The 17,335-nt window shown below is 47.2% G+C and overlaps 1 protein-coding gene across 3 annotated transcripts in view; it reads left to right on the top strand.

The window, feature by feature from the left end:
- Positions 1–1,789: 1,789 nt before the first annotated feature.
- Positions 1,790–17,335, top strand: part of LOC137353218 (reticulon-1-A-like) — a 29,592-nt gene continuing 14,046 nt past the window's right edge. For 2 of the 3 annotated variants that reach the window (XM_068019291.1, XM_068019292.1), the window contains exons 1-4: positions 1,802–1,875; positions 8,120–8,176; positions 10,838–11,680; positions 13,035–13,400. In XM_068019291.1, the coding sequence (XP_067875392.1) occupies positions 1,818–1,875; positions 8,120–8,176; positions 10,838–11,680; positions 13,035–13,400 (1,324 nt within the window). In that variant the 5' untranslated portion in view covers positions 1,802–1,817. Of the gene's footprint in view, positions 1,876–8,119; positions 8,177–10,837; positions 11,681–13,034; positions 13,401–17,335 lie in introns of all 3 variants that reach the window. The other variant, XM_068019293.1, reaches the window with a different exon arrangement.

The following is a 17,335-nucleotide window of genomic DNA, read 5'->3' as shown; positions in this document are numbered from 1 at the left end:
GGAAAATGACTCACAGCTGAGGGAGAAAAGATAGGAAGGGAGGCGGAGAGCTTTAGGGAGGGAATTCCAGAGCTTCGGGCCTTGGTAGCTGAAGGGACGGCTGCTTAAGGTGGAGCAATTCAAATCGGGGCTGCACAAGAGGCTAGGATTAGAGGAGCACAGATATCTTGGAGGGTTGTAGGGCTGGAGGAGATTACAGAGATAGAGAGGGGCGAGGCTATGGAGGGATTTGAGAACAAGGATTAAAATTGGGACGGTGTTTAAACAGGAGCCAGTATAGGTCAGCAAGCACAGAGGTGATGGGTGGACGGGACTTGGTACGAGTTAGGATATGGGCAGCAGAGTTTTGGATGAGTTTACGGAGGGTAGAATATGGGAGGCCGGCCAGGACCTCGTTGGAATAGTCAAGTGCAGAGCTAACAAGGCATGGAATGAGGATTTCAGCAGCAGATGAGCTGAGGCAGGGGCAGAGTTGGGCAATGTTACGGAGGTGGAAATAGGCGGTCTTAATGATGGCATGGATATGAGGTCAGAAGCTCATCTCAGGGTCAAATATGACACCAAGGTTGCGAACAGTCTAGTTCAATAAGGCAAAATCCTGCGAATGCTGGAAATCTGAAATACAAACAGAAAATGCTGGAAATATTCAGCAGGTCAGGCAGCATCTGTGGAGAAAGAAATAGAGTTAATGTTTCAGGCCAGTGGCCTTTCATCAAATACAGTCGTTTTGTGTGAAACGCATCGTATCTGCAATCATGATTCCACTTCAATAATGAGCAACTGCATCGTCCACTATGCCACTGAGCCACACAAGCTATATTGGGTTCCATCCCCAGTCTGCTCTGCATTGAATACTCCATTGGCACTTACTGTCCATGCTCTCACACGCATAGTGGAATTTTAAGAAGGAAGCCCATGGAACCACACCAGAAACAGTCACCAGCTTTTGGAGAGGAATGGAGAGACTTCGACAGAGGAATGAGAAATCCCTTCCATCGGGTCCCTCCAGAAGATGCTACGCGGCCTGCACCATTGGCAATTCTCGTCCCTTTATGTAGATCTAAGGGATGTGTATAGTTGAGGGAAATTGCCCAACATTGTGAATATATAGAGTAAACCTGAGAATACACAGAGTAAGACAAAGCACCCACCCTTTCACTCCTGTGCCTCAATATTGAGCTTCTACCCCCACGGTAAATGTGAGAAGGTCAAGGATGGGGTAAGACATTTTAAGTGGGGATCATGCCCCAACCTGCTGTGTACACGCCAGGTTACCACAGCAGCAAAATCATTCTCCATTTGGTTCCTCCTCTAGCTCTGGTTCTCCTGAGTTTTGGTTCTGAGACACTCCCAGGATGAGGGAGTTTCTTAGCCTCTGTATCAATTTCTCTATCTTATTATCCTTCACCTTTTGACTCCCACACTTTCTCCTGCCTTTATCACACTCCTTCTATTTATATTTATATCTTCTGTTCTAATTTCTAATTCCCCCTTTCATTTTAGATTATTTTTCTTGCTCTGCTTTGCTCTTGATGTCTCTGCCATGACTTCCTTTGTCCTCCTGTTTGTTACGATCTCCCTTCCCCCCTCCCCCTCCCCTTTAAGCTAGATTTAGCCACATCCCCCAAGAGCTGACTGTGTGTGTGTGTGTGTGAGAGAGAGAGAGAGAGAGAGAGAGAAGCAGCATCACTGAGGCTGTGTAATGTGTTCACAATGACGTGGGACAGTGCTGTGAGGCAGGCCCCCCTCGAATGATGGTTAGGACCCAGTCGGGTAAACCAGCACCTCGGGATCGTCTGTACCAGGACTCCAGCTGAATGGGCCTGCACCACTTGGGACAGGTGATGGGGCAGGTGCTGGGGTTTGGACACTGCAGTATGTTCACCTCCATTTTCTATTGTAATGCCAGCTTTTCTGTACTGACGCAGGGACTGCATGAATGAAATCTAGCTAACAAGAGCCCCACCCCTCTACCCTTGAAGTCTCCCTCCAGTCCTCAGACAACAGAGGTTAGATCCGAGCCACACATCCTTGGTGGTTTAGTTTTAATCAAGCAACTGAGCATCCATTCATTAGGACAAAGAGGCTGCGTGGGTGTGGATGACAGATTGTCGCTGCTTTGCCAGTGTGGGAGGTTGCATGCAATGAATGAATGGATGGAGACGGTCAGTGTTATTGCGACCTGCTAGTGTCCTCTCTGCTGTTCAGTATCTGAGCCAATAGATTTGAAATGCTCCTGATTTTTTTTAACAGGCAGTTTTGCTGTTGACCCTTATGGTGCTGCTTTCCATGCCTGTCACCTCTTGTACCTCTCTCTGCATCTGCATTTTACTGTTGTGTGCATTCTTTCCACAAGACTGTTTGATTTGAACAGAATCCTCACACTTATGCACGCAGACACATTCACACACACATGGACAGCCTCACCTGCACATACATTCTTACATTCACACACACTCGTGATGTACACCTATCTGATACATACATACTTAGCCCTTTCAGTAAAGACATGCCCAGTGTGGCACTGGGCCATACACGAGGATGCTCCAGGTTCAGTCCTTGGACTGTGCTGAGTTAGCTCGGGGTAGCGGTGGGCATGACAATTGGCCACAAGCACACACATCATAAACACACAAGCACCGGCACACACATACTGACACACACACAGCAATGACACTGACACACACACAAGCACACATACACTTTCATGCACTATCACACACATACGTGACATGCACAATCTCAACACTTTTACACACATACACTTTCTCTCATTCATACACACACACTTTCTAACACACAGAAAAACAACTTGTATTTATATAGCGCCTTTAACATAATAAAACGCCCCAAGGAGCTTCACAGGAGCATTATAAAACAAAACATGACACTGAGCTACGTAAGGAGATATTATGTCAGATGACCAAAAGCTTGGTCAAAGAGGTGGGTTTTAAGAAGCGTCTGAAAGGACAAAAGTGCGATGAAGAGGTGGAGAAATTTAAGGACGGAATTCAGAGTTTAGGGCCTTGGCAGCTCAATGCATGGCCACCCATGGTGGGATGCTCAAGAGGCCAGAATTAGAGGAGCGCAGAGATCTCAGAGGGTGTGGAAGTAAAGGAGGTTTATAAAGATAAGGAGGGGCAAGGCCACGGAGGGATTTGAAAACGAGGTTGAGAATTTTAAAATCGCAGGACCCAATGCCAGTCAGTTAGCAGAGAAGTGATGGGTGAACGAGACTTGGTATGAGTTAGGACGTGGGCAGCAGAGTTTTGGATGATTTTACAGAGGGTAGAATATGGAAGACTGTCCAAGCGTGCATTGGAATAATCAAGTCCTAAATCCCTCAGCACTCTATACCTGCTGTGATTCCAGGTGGCCCGAGAACCAAATTAAACTTGTCCTCATGCTCACCAGAATAGTTCAGATCAATTAGCTAACTCAACACAGCTCACCTGTTAGGGTCCTACTGACTTTGCCCTGCACACAGGCGCACAGGTAAGTCGGGGGTGGAGGCCCGCAGCTGGTTTGTGGAGCCAAGAGGAGCATTCCTGCTCCTTCCGACTCCACAAAAAAGAAAACTTTGGAAGTCTCCGGGTCTTTTTTGAGTGGCTTCCCGCATTCCCTTTAAGGACCTCTGGCCAAGACCCAGAAAGTACAATTGGAGGTGGTGTTCACAAACTGCACCTTGAGTGAAGGAGTTAAAGAGCGAAGTGAAGACACTAGCCTCATTTCAAAATTGAAATACTGACACACACAAACACACTAACTCACACACACTTGTTTACACTCAGGAGTCAGCTGTGGTTCAGTGGGTAGCATTGTCGCCTTGGAGTCAGAAGGTTTCAGGTTCAAGTCCCACTCCAAAGACTTGAGTACAAAAATCTAGGCTGACACTCCACTGCAGTACTGGGAATGCTGCACTGTTGGAGGTGCCATCTTTCAGATGAGATGTTAAACTTAAGGCCCTTCCTGCCCTTTCAGGTGGTTGTATAAAATCCCACTGCACTATTTTGAAGAAGTTTAGGGGAGTTCTTCCCGGTGTCCCGGCCAATATTTATCCCTCAATTAACATCACTAAAACAGATCATCTGGTCATTATCACATTGCAGTTTGTGGGATCTTGCTGTGTGCAAATTGGCTGCCGCTTTTCCTACATTACAACAGTGACTGCACCTCAAAAGTGCTTCACTCTTGTAAAGCACTTTGGGATATCCTGTGGTCATGAAAAGTGCTAAATAAATGCAAATCGTTCTTCTTTCAATGATTGGAATAATGTCTTTTATCAATATGGTTACTCCTGCTTTTACATTTTCCCTTTGAACTAACTGAAGACTTTATAGCCTGGGATATTTAGTTCCCAATCATACCCAACTTGAAGTAGGTCTCTGGAATGGCAACTACCTCATACCCCTTAAACTGAATTTGTGCTTCTAATTTACTTGTTTATCCTTTACACCAGATACATTGAGTACAGAACTGGCCACACCCTGCTCATGTGTCCTGATGACGTATTTCTTGTACTTTATCTTATCTTTCAACACACCTGCTTTATTTTTATCAGGTATTTTATCATTATTATCTATAGAATTTTTTTCTCAACCTGAGATTTTTATGTTGTCACTCTTTGTAGTCTGATCTTTGTTCTAATTCCTTTTCATATGAATATAAGAAATAGGAGCTCTAGTGGGCCATTTGGCCCTTCGAGCCTTCAATAAGATCATGGCTGATCTACGTCAATTCTCACAAACACACACACCACAACAACTTACATTTATATAACGCCTTTAAAATAGTAAAATGTTTCAAGCAATTCACAAGAGCGTTATCAAACACAATTTGACACCGAATCACATACGACAGATAGGTTTTAAGCATCGTCTTAAAGAACAAGAGAGGCAGAGAGCTTTAGAAAGAGAATTCCAGAGCCTAAGGTTTCGACGACTGAAGGCACAACTGCCAATGATTATTTTTTTAATTTGTTCATGGGATGTGGGCGTTGCTGGCTAGGCCAGCATTTATTGCCATTCGTAATTGCCCTTGAGGAGGATGTGGTGAGCTGCATTCTTGAACCCCTGCAGCCTGTGTGGTGTAGGTACATCCTCAGTGCTGTTAGGGAAGTAGTCCCAGGTTTTTGACCCTGCAACAATGAAGGAATGGCATGATATATTCCCAAATCAGGATGGTGTGAGACTTGGAGGGGAACTTGCAAGTGGTGGTGTTGCCATGCATCTGCTGACCTTGTCCCTGTAGATGGTAGAGGCCACAAGTGCAGGAAGTACTGTCGAAGAAGCCTGGGTGAGTTGCTGCAGTTCATCTTGTAGATGGTACACACTGTAGCCACTGTGCGTCGGTGGTGGATGGCATGGCTGTTTAAGGCAGTGGAGGGGGTGCCAATCAAGCGGGCTGTTTTTTCCCGGATGGTGTCGAGCTTCTTGAGTGTTGTTGGAGCTGCACCCATCCAGGCAAGTGGAGAGTATTCCTTCACACTCCTGACTTGTGCCTTGTAGATGGTGGACAGGCTTTGGGGAGTCAGGAGGTGTGTTACTCGCTGCAGAATTCCCAGCCTCTGACCTGCTCTTGTAACTACAATATGGCTGGTCTAGTTCAGTTTTTGGTCAATGGGTAACTCCCAGGATGTTGATGGTGGGGGATTTGGTGATAGTAAGGCCATTGAATATCAAGGGGAGGTGGTTAGACTCTGTCTTGTGGAAGATGGTCATTGCCTGGCACTTGCGTCACACGAATGTTACTTGCCACTTATTAGCCCATGGTGGAACAATGAAAATTGTGGATGTGCAAGAGGCCAAAATTGGAGATGTGCACAGATCTTGGAGGTTTGTAAGGCTGAAGGAGCTAACTGAGATAGGGAGGGACAAGGCTGTGGAGGGATTTGGAAACAATGAGAATTTTAAAATTGCGGTGTTGCTCAACCAGAAACCAATCAGCGAGCACAAGGGTGATGAGTGAATGGAGTGGTGTGAGCTAGGGCAGGAGCAGCTGAGTTTTGGATGAGCTCAAGTTTATGGAGGGCGGGAAGACGGGAGGCCGGACAGCAGTAAGTCTAAAGATAACAAAGGCTTGGATGAGGGTTTCAGCAGCAGATCAGCTGAGGCAGGGGTGCAGTCGGTGACGTTACAGAGATGGAAATAGGCTGTCTTAGTGATGGTGAGGATATGTGTTTGGGAGCTCATCTTGGTGTCAAATAGAGCACCTCGATTGCAAACTATCTGTTTAGGCCTCTGTTGGCAGGGAGACGGATAGAGTCACTGACCAGGGAATGGAGTTTGTGGTGGGACAATGGCTTTGGTCATCCCAATATTTTGTTGGCATAAATTTCTGCTCATTCGGTGCTGGATGTCAGGCAAGCAGTGTGACAAACTAGACAGTGGAGAGGTCATGAGAGGTGGTGATGAGCTAGTGTCAGTGTACATGTGGAAACTGACACTGTGTTTTCGGATGATGCCGCCGAGGGATAGCATGTAGATGAGAAATAGGACGGGGCTAAGAATAGATGCTTGGGGGACAGTAGAGGTAATAGCGCAGGAGAGGGAAGAGAAACCAATACAGGTGATTTTCTGGTTACGACTGGATAGATAAGGATGGAACCAGGTGAGGGCAGTCCCTCCCAGCTGGATAACCAAGGAGAGGCGTTGGAGGTGGATGGTGAGGCCAACAGTGTCAAAGGCTGCTGACAGTTTGAGAAGGGCAGGGAGGGATGTCATTTGTTACCTCGATTTTTCAGTACTGTGGGTGAGGTGGAAACTTGATTGGAGGGATTCAAGTACAGAGTTCTGGGAAAAGTGGGCACGGATTTGGGAGGCAACACTAACTCTCACACACACTGACTCACACACACACACACACACACACACACACACACACACAGACTGATTCATACACACACACACACACACACACACACACACACACACACAGACTGATTCATACACACACACTGACTGATTCATACACACACACTGACTGATTCTCTCATGCATATACTGGCATAAACACACACTCACTGACTAATTCTCACACATGCTGGCACACTCTGGGCTGGATTTTCCCATGGGCTTTGGGAGCCTGAGGTCAGGACTAAATGGGAGTCAGAAGTGTGCCCACCAGCACAATCTTCCTGGAGGCTGCCTCCTAATTGGCCGCTTCCACGGTCACCATCCTATGAGGACAGCGGGCTGGCTCAATCAAAGGGCCAGCAGCTCTTGTGCCTCGGCAGCCCCACTGGGAGAGGTGGGCGCTGCTAAGGCAGGTCGAGGATCCCGACGGCGCCTCCACACAGAGGTGCCCTCTGAGGCATTCATGAAATTAGAAATTGAGGAGGATCAAAGGCCCCTCGAACCAGAGGGGAAGTTCCCCTGGAGGATTAGTCTGGGACGCGGGAGTGGTCTTTCTTGCCTTTGCCCTCATTGTTGCGGCATGGAGCTTCCAGCTCCAAAGAACACCCCCCACCTCCCCTTCCCACACACAGCCTGCCATAGAGAGGCTGCCTTCATTGAGATGGTGGCCTCCATACGTGGCTGGGGGCCACTCTGCCTGTGGCAAAATGCTGGCGAGACTGCAAAATTGCTTCTAGTTGGGGGCTTAATCATCTTAATAGGCTGCCTGTCTCTGTGATGTCCTGATTTAGTTCCCCACCTGCCCAACATGGTTTCCTCTACTGGCTCTCCCCCACCTCCAATCCTGTCTCCACGGGCTGGGAAAATCCAACCCTCTGACTCTATCACAAATACTAATTCTCAATCACACCCTAAGATACACATACCCACACTGATTGACTCTCATACACACTGACTCGCACATACGGTTTGTAACATACTGCCTGTAACACACAGGGATTTGAGCTTTGTTCCTCTGATCACCACATTCAGACTGACAATTACAGGCCAGTCTGCCTAATGCCAGCGGTGGGAAAACCTTTGGAGTCAATAATCTGGGACAAAATTGAAGTCCCCTGGAGCTGTGGGTTTGCATGTTAGGTGGATTCATTGCAGTCCAGGTGAGGGAGAATGTTTATCAGCTTCATCATGCGTGACTCAGTTCCAGCTGGGAGTGGGGGAATGTTTGCTGATTTGATGTGATTGCACTTTGCTTTCTCCGTTAGAGGAATCTGCCTCGACCGTCTCCACCACTCCGGATTCTACCCCTTCTTCTACTGAAGGTAAGCTGTGCCCATTAACCCTTTCAGTGCCCAGTGTCTGCTGCTTCCCAGCGATTTGTACTGGTTTTTATGATGTTTCCTTTCGAGTTGTGAAGGACATTAAATTGCATGGTGTAAACAGGATCAACAGACAAGCAGGGATTGGAATACATTAAGCAAGTGGGTTTGGAGGATTAAGGGGAGAAGGTGAGTAGGTAGGGTTTGAGGTTGCAGTGAGAAGGTTCACCAGAATGATCCTGGACTTTGGGGGTTACTGTAAATTCGGGGTCAGGTTGCACTTCCTTGAGTATAGCAGATTGAAGGGTGATCCCATAAGCTTCAATTTTTCTAACAAGTCTATTATGTGGTACTTTATCAAACACCTTTTGAAATTCCACATATACATCAGCCGCACTACCCTCCGTTACTTCATCAAAGAATTCGGTCAAGTTTGTCAGACAAGATTTTCCTTGAATAAATCCATCTTGCCCTCAATCATTAACCCATATTTTTCCAATGGACTTCAATTTTGTCCCAGATTATTGACTCCAAAGGTTTTCCCACCGCTGGCATTAGGCAGACTGGCCTGTAATTGTCAGGTTTATCCCTCTCCCTTTTTTTGAACGGGGGTCTCATATTTGCAACCCTCCAGTCCTCCGTCACTGCCCCCAAATCTCAGAAGGATTGAAAGATTGTGACTAGAGCCTCGGTTATTTCCATCCTTGCGTCCCTCAGCAACCTCCCATCTGGACCAGGTGACTTTTCTACTTTGAGCGCTGCCAACCTTTTAAGTACATCCTCTTTGTCTATTTTTATCATATCCAATTTCTCTACTATCTCTTCCTTAATTGTGACATTGGTAGCATCCTCTTCTTTAGTGAAGACAAATTAAAAGTACTCATTTAGTACCTCACCATGCCCTCTGCCTCCATAAGATGTCCCTTTAGGTCCTTACCTGGCCCCACTCTTTGACTACCCTTTTACTATTTATATGTTCATAAAATACTATGTTCCCTTTTATGTTACCTGCTTGTCTTTTCTCATACATTCTCTTTGGCCTTCTTAGTTCCTTTTTTTTCAGTTTTCCTCTGTATGTTCTATATTCTGCTTGATTCTTTACTGTATTATAAATCTGACATTTATCATAAGCCTCTATTTTCTGTTTAATTTTAGTCATCCAGGGAGCTCCAGCTTTGGATAATCTTCTTTTACCCCACATAGGAATGTGTCTCATCTGTATCCAAACTGTCTCCTCTTTGAAGGCCTCTTTTTTTTAAATTCATTCATGGGATGTGGGCGTCGCTGGCCAGGCCAGCATTTATTGCCTATCCCTAATTGCCCTTGAGAAGGTGGTGGTGAGCTGCCTTCTTGAACCGCTGCAGTCCATGTGGTGTAGGTACACCCACAGTGCTGTTAGGAAGGGAGTTCCAGGATTTTGACCCAGCGACAGTGAAGGAACGGCGATATAGTTCCAAGTCAGGATGGTGTGTGACTTGGAGGGGAACTTGCAGGTGGTGATGTTCCCATGCATTTGTTGCCCTTGTCCTTCTTGTTGGTAGAGGTCACAGGTTTGGAAGGTACTGTCTAAGGAGCCTTGGTGTGTTGCTGCAGTGCATCTTGTAGATGGTACACACTGCTGCCACTGTGCGTCAGTGGTGGAGGGAGTGAATGTTTGTAGATGGGGTGCCAATCAAGCGGGCTGCTTTGTCCTGGATGGTGTCGAGCTTCTTGAATGTTGTTGGAGCTGCATCCATCCAGGCAAGTGGAGAGTATTCCATCACACTCCTGACTTGTGCCTTGTAGATGGTGGACAGGCTTTGGGGAGTCAGGAGGTGAGTTACTCGCCTCAGGATTCCTCTCCTCTGACCTGCTCTTATAGCCACGGTATTTATATGGCTACTCCAGTTCAGTTACTGGTCAATGGTAGCCCCTAGGATGTTGATAGTGGGGGAATTCAGCGATGGTAATTCCACTGAATGTCAAGGGGAGATGGTTAGATTCTCTCGTTGGAGATGGTCATTGCCTGGCACTTGTGTGACGCGAATGTTACTCTCATTGCTCATGTGCTGTTCCACCTGCCAGACTTTCTTTCCAGTCCATCTAAGCCAGATCCCTTTCTCAGCTCACTGAAATTAACCCTCTTCCAGTTGAGCACTTTCACCTTTAATTGTTCCTTGTTCCTATTTCCTATGTTTCTGTAACAACTCTATTCCAATCAGCCGTCATCTAATTGAATGGCGAAGTAGCCTTGAGGAGCTGTATGGCCTACACCTGCTCCTAATATTCCTGCTTCCTAAAAAGTGGTTAGGTGGGATTTGGCGATATAGGAAGAAGCTAGTTAGGTAGGATTGAGGGATAGGGAGAGAAACTCGGTAAGTGGGTTTGGAGGATACAGTGAGATGGTGAGTTTGGGGGATATGGGGAAAGGTGGGTAGGTGGGATTGGGGTATATGAGGAGGAGGTAGGTAGGTGAGTCAATCTATCACCACCAGCTTCTGAAGGGAAATTAGGAATGGGAAACAGTTGCTGGCCTGGCCAGAGACGCACACATCCTACTAACGAATTTAAAAAGAAAACTGGAGTGATGGGTTCGCTTTGACAGCCGTTTGCTGCTCCTGTTCTTTCCATCTGATGTTGTAGCTGAATACTGAGGGATTTTTCTTGCTTTCCTTCCCTGCCCAGGTGTCAGTGAGGAAACAGATTTCTTGGAACCCCAGACTGCAGAAGAACATTCTGATGACGATGTACAGACAGACAGCTCCCTGTACTGGGGTACCCCCCGGCAGATGTCCCTGGAGTCAACCCTGTCAATCGGAACTCCGCTCGGTCAGCCACCGTGTTTCCCAGGGGGGTTTCCATCTAGCAGCTCCCCGGAGCTCACAGTGAGGGCCTTTGCTGAGGGAGCCAATGGCTCGGGGGTAAGGAGGCCCTCGGAGAGTGACGTACCCCACAGAACTAAAGAGAGAACATCCCAGCTGAGGGGGGTCATCCGAACCGAGACAATCGAGACCTTTTTAGCAGAAGAGGAGGATGACACAGAGGAATATCATTTTAATCTGTTTGAAATGACTGACCAACAAAAGGACAAAGTGGAGCGGGAAATAGTCCCCGAGCCCAGGGATAGAGCTGACTGGGATCCCTTGCAAACCACCTTAGTTCTTACGACTTTGGGAAGTGCGCTAACTTGCCGGGATCACGAGGAGACCAAGGTACCCAAATTGAGACTGAGCAAAACCGAGATGGAGCCTCAGGCCGAGGGAATATTGAAGGGGGATCCAGAGCTTGAGTTACTCCCGATGGAAGAATCGGGAGACTGGGAGGCCCATGAGATATCTGAAGCGCATACTGCTGAGGTAGAGACTGAGGCTGACGAAGAAAGGTTTCTGGAGGGCGGCACCTCTAACCAGACCGAGCTGGGTCATGGACAGGTTCTCCAGGTGATGCGACTGAATGCCGAGCCTCATCTGGTGATGATGACTGAACCAGAGTTTACATCTTCAGACCCCTCCTTCCCACCTGTCACTGGTAGGTATGCAAAGGTTTAAGGATCATTGCAGACCCTAGCTTGTTGCGCTGTGTATGGCAAGGCTGCCAACATCAGACACCCGGGGGAAGGAAGGGAACGTACACTGGAGACAGTCACTGGTAGGTAAAAACACAAACATGGTTAAAAACAACAACCTGGATTTGTTGTGTGTCCGCAGGTAATGCCAGTCTTGATGCAATGGAGGGTGGGTTATCCCAGAATCCATTGCAGTACCCAACAGCTTGTGACTAAAACTACAGCACCTCCCCATTTCATGAGGATTTTGTCTGAGAGATGGGACAGCCCAGATTCCATTGTCACTGGTGCGGGGAAAACAACAGAATGAGTGCTAGGAATTACCAACACAGAGCGCACGTGCACCGACCACTATCTTGCGGTGGGACTCCACTCAAGTGTGGCAAAGAATGTGTCTCTACAGCCAGCTTTCTGTCTTAGCTGCCCAACAAATGAGGGGCAGGGTGCAGGGTCAAAGCACCAGTACAAGGGGCAGGGGGCAGCTGAGGGGAAAGGTGCAGGGTCAGGTGCTGGTACAAGGGGCAGGGATCAGCCGAGGGGAAAGGTCCAGGCAAGGGTGCAGCATGGCGTGGATCTCAGCCCTGTCGTCACCTAGTGTCCCGCACTTGCCAGCGGGGGGTCACTGGTTGGTGAACAGGAGAGGGAAACAGTGGCTGATTTCCCCCTCTCCCTGACCCAGTGGTACTGAGTACAACAGTAAGTCCTCCCACTGCTCCTGGCCAGTTAGACAGCTGATGGAGGTGTCAGAAAGTCCGTTCTCAACATTTGCCTCAAGACCATTAAATACAGTAACTACACGCCTGTAATGAATATCCTGGGGATAAAATTGGACATGGGCAGGGGGCAAAACAAGGGGTACCACATCAGGTGCCTATTGTACACCCTGTCCCAAATGCAGCTCCATTGACATCAGTAACACGGAGCATCCAGCATGTGGTTGGCTAAAGCAATCCTGACTGGTTTGTGATCCCTCCAAAGTCCAATTTTATCCTTGCAGTGTTAGCAGGATCGTGTCACTCGGGTTACTTCCACGTGACTTCATGTTTCAGTGTGTGAAGTGCGAACTGCAAATGCACAGTGCAGTGAAACACAACTGCACACAATAGAGCTTCACCCCCGCCCGGGCACTCTCGCTCACTCACACTCAGTCAGTCGCTCAATTGCGCACAGGCGCTCAGGCATGTGCGTAGACACTTGCATACTCTTTCCCTTGTACGCTAATCCACATGCACACGTGCCTCTTACTGGGAGTTGCTATGTCGCGGTCGCAGGGTAGATAAGGACCTTCATGATGTTCACTGTTCATTTCACTTTCAGAAGCCGAGGGAATGGCAGGCGAGATGGAAGTGATGGAGGCAGCAAGTTTGATGGGCACAATGGAGGAAACAGGCTCAATAGGCACAGTCGAGACAACAGGTTCAATAGACAGGGTGATGCCCGCAGGAGTGACGGGCACTGTGGATGCTGTTTTGCCAGGAAGTTGTGACTGCTGTGTTTATACAAATAATGCCACTGGCTGCCAAAACTCACTCGCCCTGGTCACCGCGCCAAGTGGTTATGAAATACGGGAGGTGACGGATGAGGAGACACGTGCAGAGGACTGGCAGTCACCACAACAACCCAGTGCCTTGGACCAATCAGATCATCCCAAATCACAGGGCTTGGAGGCAATAGACCAATCAGGTAAATCCATTTCCAGGGCAGGTACAGCACGAGTTAGATACAGAGTAAAGCTCCCTCTACACTGTCCCCATGAAACACTCCCAGGACAGGTACAGCACTGGGTTAGATACAGAGTAAAGCTCCCTCTACACTAAAAAAAGGGTTAGATATGGAGTAAAGTTCCCTCTACACTGTCCCATCAGACACTAAATCCCAACAATTGATGGTGCCCAGGTAACTGAATCCCAAGGAGAGTCAGCAGTTATATCAGACAGTATCTGAAGGGCAAAGTTTATCCTGGGAACACAGACCAATAGTTTTTGTTACCTCCAGACTCGACTCTTCCTCTGTTCCCCTGGCCGACCTCCCATCTATCACCCTCCATTAATTTGAGCTCATCCATACCTCGGTACCCTAACTCAGACCAAGTTCCATTCACCCATCACTCCCTGGTCCAGCAATGCCTCAGATTTAAAATTCTCATCCTTGTTTTCAAATCGCCTCCATGGTCTCGCCCCCTCCCTATCTCTGTAACTTCCTCCAGCCCCACAACCCTCTGAAATCTGTGTTCCTCTAATTCTGGCTGCTTGCATCACAATTCCATCGCCCCACCATTGACGGCCATGCCATCAGCTGCCAAGGCCGTAAGCCCTGGAATTCCCTCCCTAAACCTCTCCGTCTCTCTCTCCTCCTTTAAGATGCTCCATAAAACCTACCCCTGTGACTTCTTTTGGTCATCTGTCCTAATATTTCGTTATGTGGCTTGGTATCAAATTTTGTTTGTGAAGATAAATGCTCTTGTGAAGCACTTGGGATGTTTGACTATGTTAAAGCATTATATAAATGCAAATTGTTGTAGGGCAGCTGGCGCTACTGTTCAATCACCTCCTCTGGAATGAATCGCTGCAGACCTCTGCTTACTCTGTCTCCAATCTACCAACGACTTGATACAAAACGCACAGTCAGGAAACAGCCCAGATCCTGTCTCACACCATCCAGACAGGAATAGTCCGGATCCCACTATACATCAAATACAGTTGAGAAATAGATAGTGTTTCCCTCAGTCACTGTAGTAACGGCAGGGTGCTCCCCCATTCCGTACTGTGAAAGAAAAACCGTTGACGCACAATAGTTATTTGGCCTTGAAAGACAGCGGCAGAAATACACCTGTAGTTTATCTTGAAGTAATGTTGTCTCTTTAAAAATTCCAATAGGGCTAATACTGAAAGGGTTGCACTGGGTAGAAGCAGGAAATGGGAAGTTGTGCGCTGCTATCTTGGCCCCGATATTGAAAGGGTTAAATTGGGTTCATGTCACTAAGGGTCCAACACAGAAGGGGTTACACTGGATTGCTGTAATTCAGGCTTCCTGGGCTTTATAGATAGACTCTTAGAGTATAAAAGCAAGGAAGTTATGCCAAACCTTTACAAAACACTGGTTAGGTCTCAACTAGAGTATTGTGTTCAGTTCTGGGCACCACACTTTAGGAAGGATGTCCAGGCCTCGGAGAAGGTGCAGAGGAGCAGTGGAGAATGGGTCATTGAGTATATTCAAGGCTGAGCTAAACAGAATTTTGATCTACGAGGGAGTAAAGGATGAGGGGGAGCAGGCAGGAAAGTGGAGTTAAGATCACAGTCTTATTGAATGGTGGAGCAGGGTCAAGGGGCCAAATGGCTTACTCCTGCTGCTATTTCTTATGTTCTTATTTACCAGAATGGTACCAGGGATGAGGGACTTCAGCTATGTGGAGAGACTGGAGAAGCTGGGATTGTTCTCCTTAGAGCAGAGAAGGTTAAGAGGAGATTTGATAGCGGTGTTCAAAATCATGAAGAGTTTGATAGAGTAAATCAGGAGAAACTGTTTGCAGAGAGCACAGATTTAAGGTCATTGGTAAAATAATCGAGCGACATGTTGTAACTTTTTTTTCACACAGTGAGTTGTGATCTGGAATGCACTGTCTGAAAGGGTGTGGAAAGCAGATTCAGTAGTAAGATTCAGAAGAGAATTGGTTAAATATTTGAAGGGAAAACATTTACAGGACTACGGAAAAGAGCAGGGGAGTGGGATTAATTGGATAGCTCTACCAAAGAGCCAGCACAGGCACAATGGGCTGAATGGCCTCCTTCTGTGCTGATCATTCTAAGATTCTATCTATATGTAAGGGTTCCAGCGCTGGAAGAGTTAACACTGCTCGAAGAAGGGTGTTGCTGGGCAACACTCCATCTGCAATCTGATTGGCTGTGGAGGATACTGCAGCATTTACAAAGCTGGCTGGTCCCTCCCGACTCTATCGTAGCATCAGGCAGGATCTGCTTTACCAGCTGTGCCACCGGAAGACCCAGGCTTCAGCTACAGTCCCCGAGACAGGCTTGTGATGGAGGTCAGGTCCGAGTGTCCAGGGATGGAGAGTGTGTGGAGCTCTGTCCTCTGTAAAGAAAAGGGTATTGAGCAATGTTTGCTTCACATTGTGTCGAATAACTAGCTAAACGCTGCCAGCAGATTGTGGGGAGAGAGAAAGAGAGCAGGAGAGAGACAGGCAGAGACAAAGACATGAAGATAAAAAGAGAGACAAAGGAAGATAAAGAGAGAGAGAAAAGACAAAGAGCGAGACAGAGAAAGACAAAGAGAGAGACACACAAGGGAGAGATAAAGGGAGGGAGAAATAGAGAAAGGTAAAGAGATCACGAGGAACAGACAAAAGGGGGGAGAGAGAAACAAAGGGAGAGAAAGGGTGGGACAGAGAGAGAGAGAGAGTGCATTGGTAAAGTAGCAATTAACAGGAGGAAGGGACAGGAAAATTTCCAGCAACAGAGATGAGGCTGCAACAGCATCTTTGTGAGACCAAGGCAGGCAGAGACAGAGGAGAAATAGAAACAAAGAAACACATAGCCAGGATGAGGTTAGGCAAAAGCAATCGTTGAAGAGAGGACAGAGACAAACACAGAGGCTGGGATAAAGTCAAATACAGAAACAGAAGGGTCAGTCAGCAAATGTCTCCTGACACCAATTGTTACATTTCATTTTCTGCCATCTGCTCTGTTACTTTTTATCTTAAGGTTTATAGAACTCTAAATACCAGTTACTGGCGTTTTGTCACTGCCTCGCCCCTCACTGTGAGCCAGGATTGGCCTCTCTGCCTCATTCTTCACTGTGTGCCGGGCACTGGCCTCACACTCCCTCGGTGCTCAAGTGCAGACAATCTATGTTCTGCTGAACATGCACGTCTCGGCATCAAGTAAGAGAATGCTCCTAAACCTGGTGCATGTACTGTCTTGTACTGATCCACAGTCCCGTATACAGTGAAAGTACTGATACAGAAAGGGGAAGGATGGGACAAAGAGAAAAGGAGATGACGAGAGAGTTGGGAAAAGGGCGACAAGGAGAAAAGGAGGGGGAAGAAAATAAGGTTGAGAAAGAGAGACAGGTGAAGGGATGAAGTGAGTGAGCAGGGAGAGATAAAGGAAGAAAGAGAAGGAATTTGAGAAATGGTGAGACCGGAGAAACAAAGAGAAGGGGCAAAAGAGAAATAGAGGCAGATAGAGAAAGAGCGATGACAGATATTGAAAAAGAGAATAAGATAGATGGAGAAAGAGGGGAGGAAAGAAAAAAATTAAATTCTGAAAGAAGCGGAGGGAGAAAGAGAGAAAATAGAGATGGAGGAAGAGAGAAAGACGGGGGAGGAAATGAGAGATCGTGAAAAGAGTGCAAAAGAAAAAGAGAAAATGAGGGAGAAAAAAGACTTGCATTTCTATCGCACCTTTCAGAACCTCAAGATATCCCAAATTGACAAAATGAAGTAATTTATGAAGTGTAGCCACTGTTGTAATGTAGGAAATGTGGCAGCCAATTTGTGCACAGCAAGATCCCACAAACAGCAATGTGATAATGACCAGATAATCTGTTTTTGTGATGTTGATTATGGGATATATATTGGCCTGGACACCGGGGAGAATTCT

Source organism: Heterodontus francisci, chromosome 40 (genome assembly GCF_036365525.1).
Source record: "Heterodontus francisci isolate sHetFra1 chromosome 40, sHetFra1.hap1, whole genome shotgun sequence".
Lineage (NCBI taxonomy): Eukaryota > Metazoa > Chordata > Chondrichthyes > Heterodontiformes > Heterodontidae > Heterodontus > Heterodontus francisci.
The sequence above is the reverse complement of the archived record's forward strand: the minus strand, read 5'-3'. Positions and strand labels throughout refer to the sequence as shown.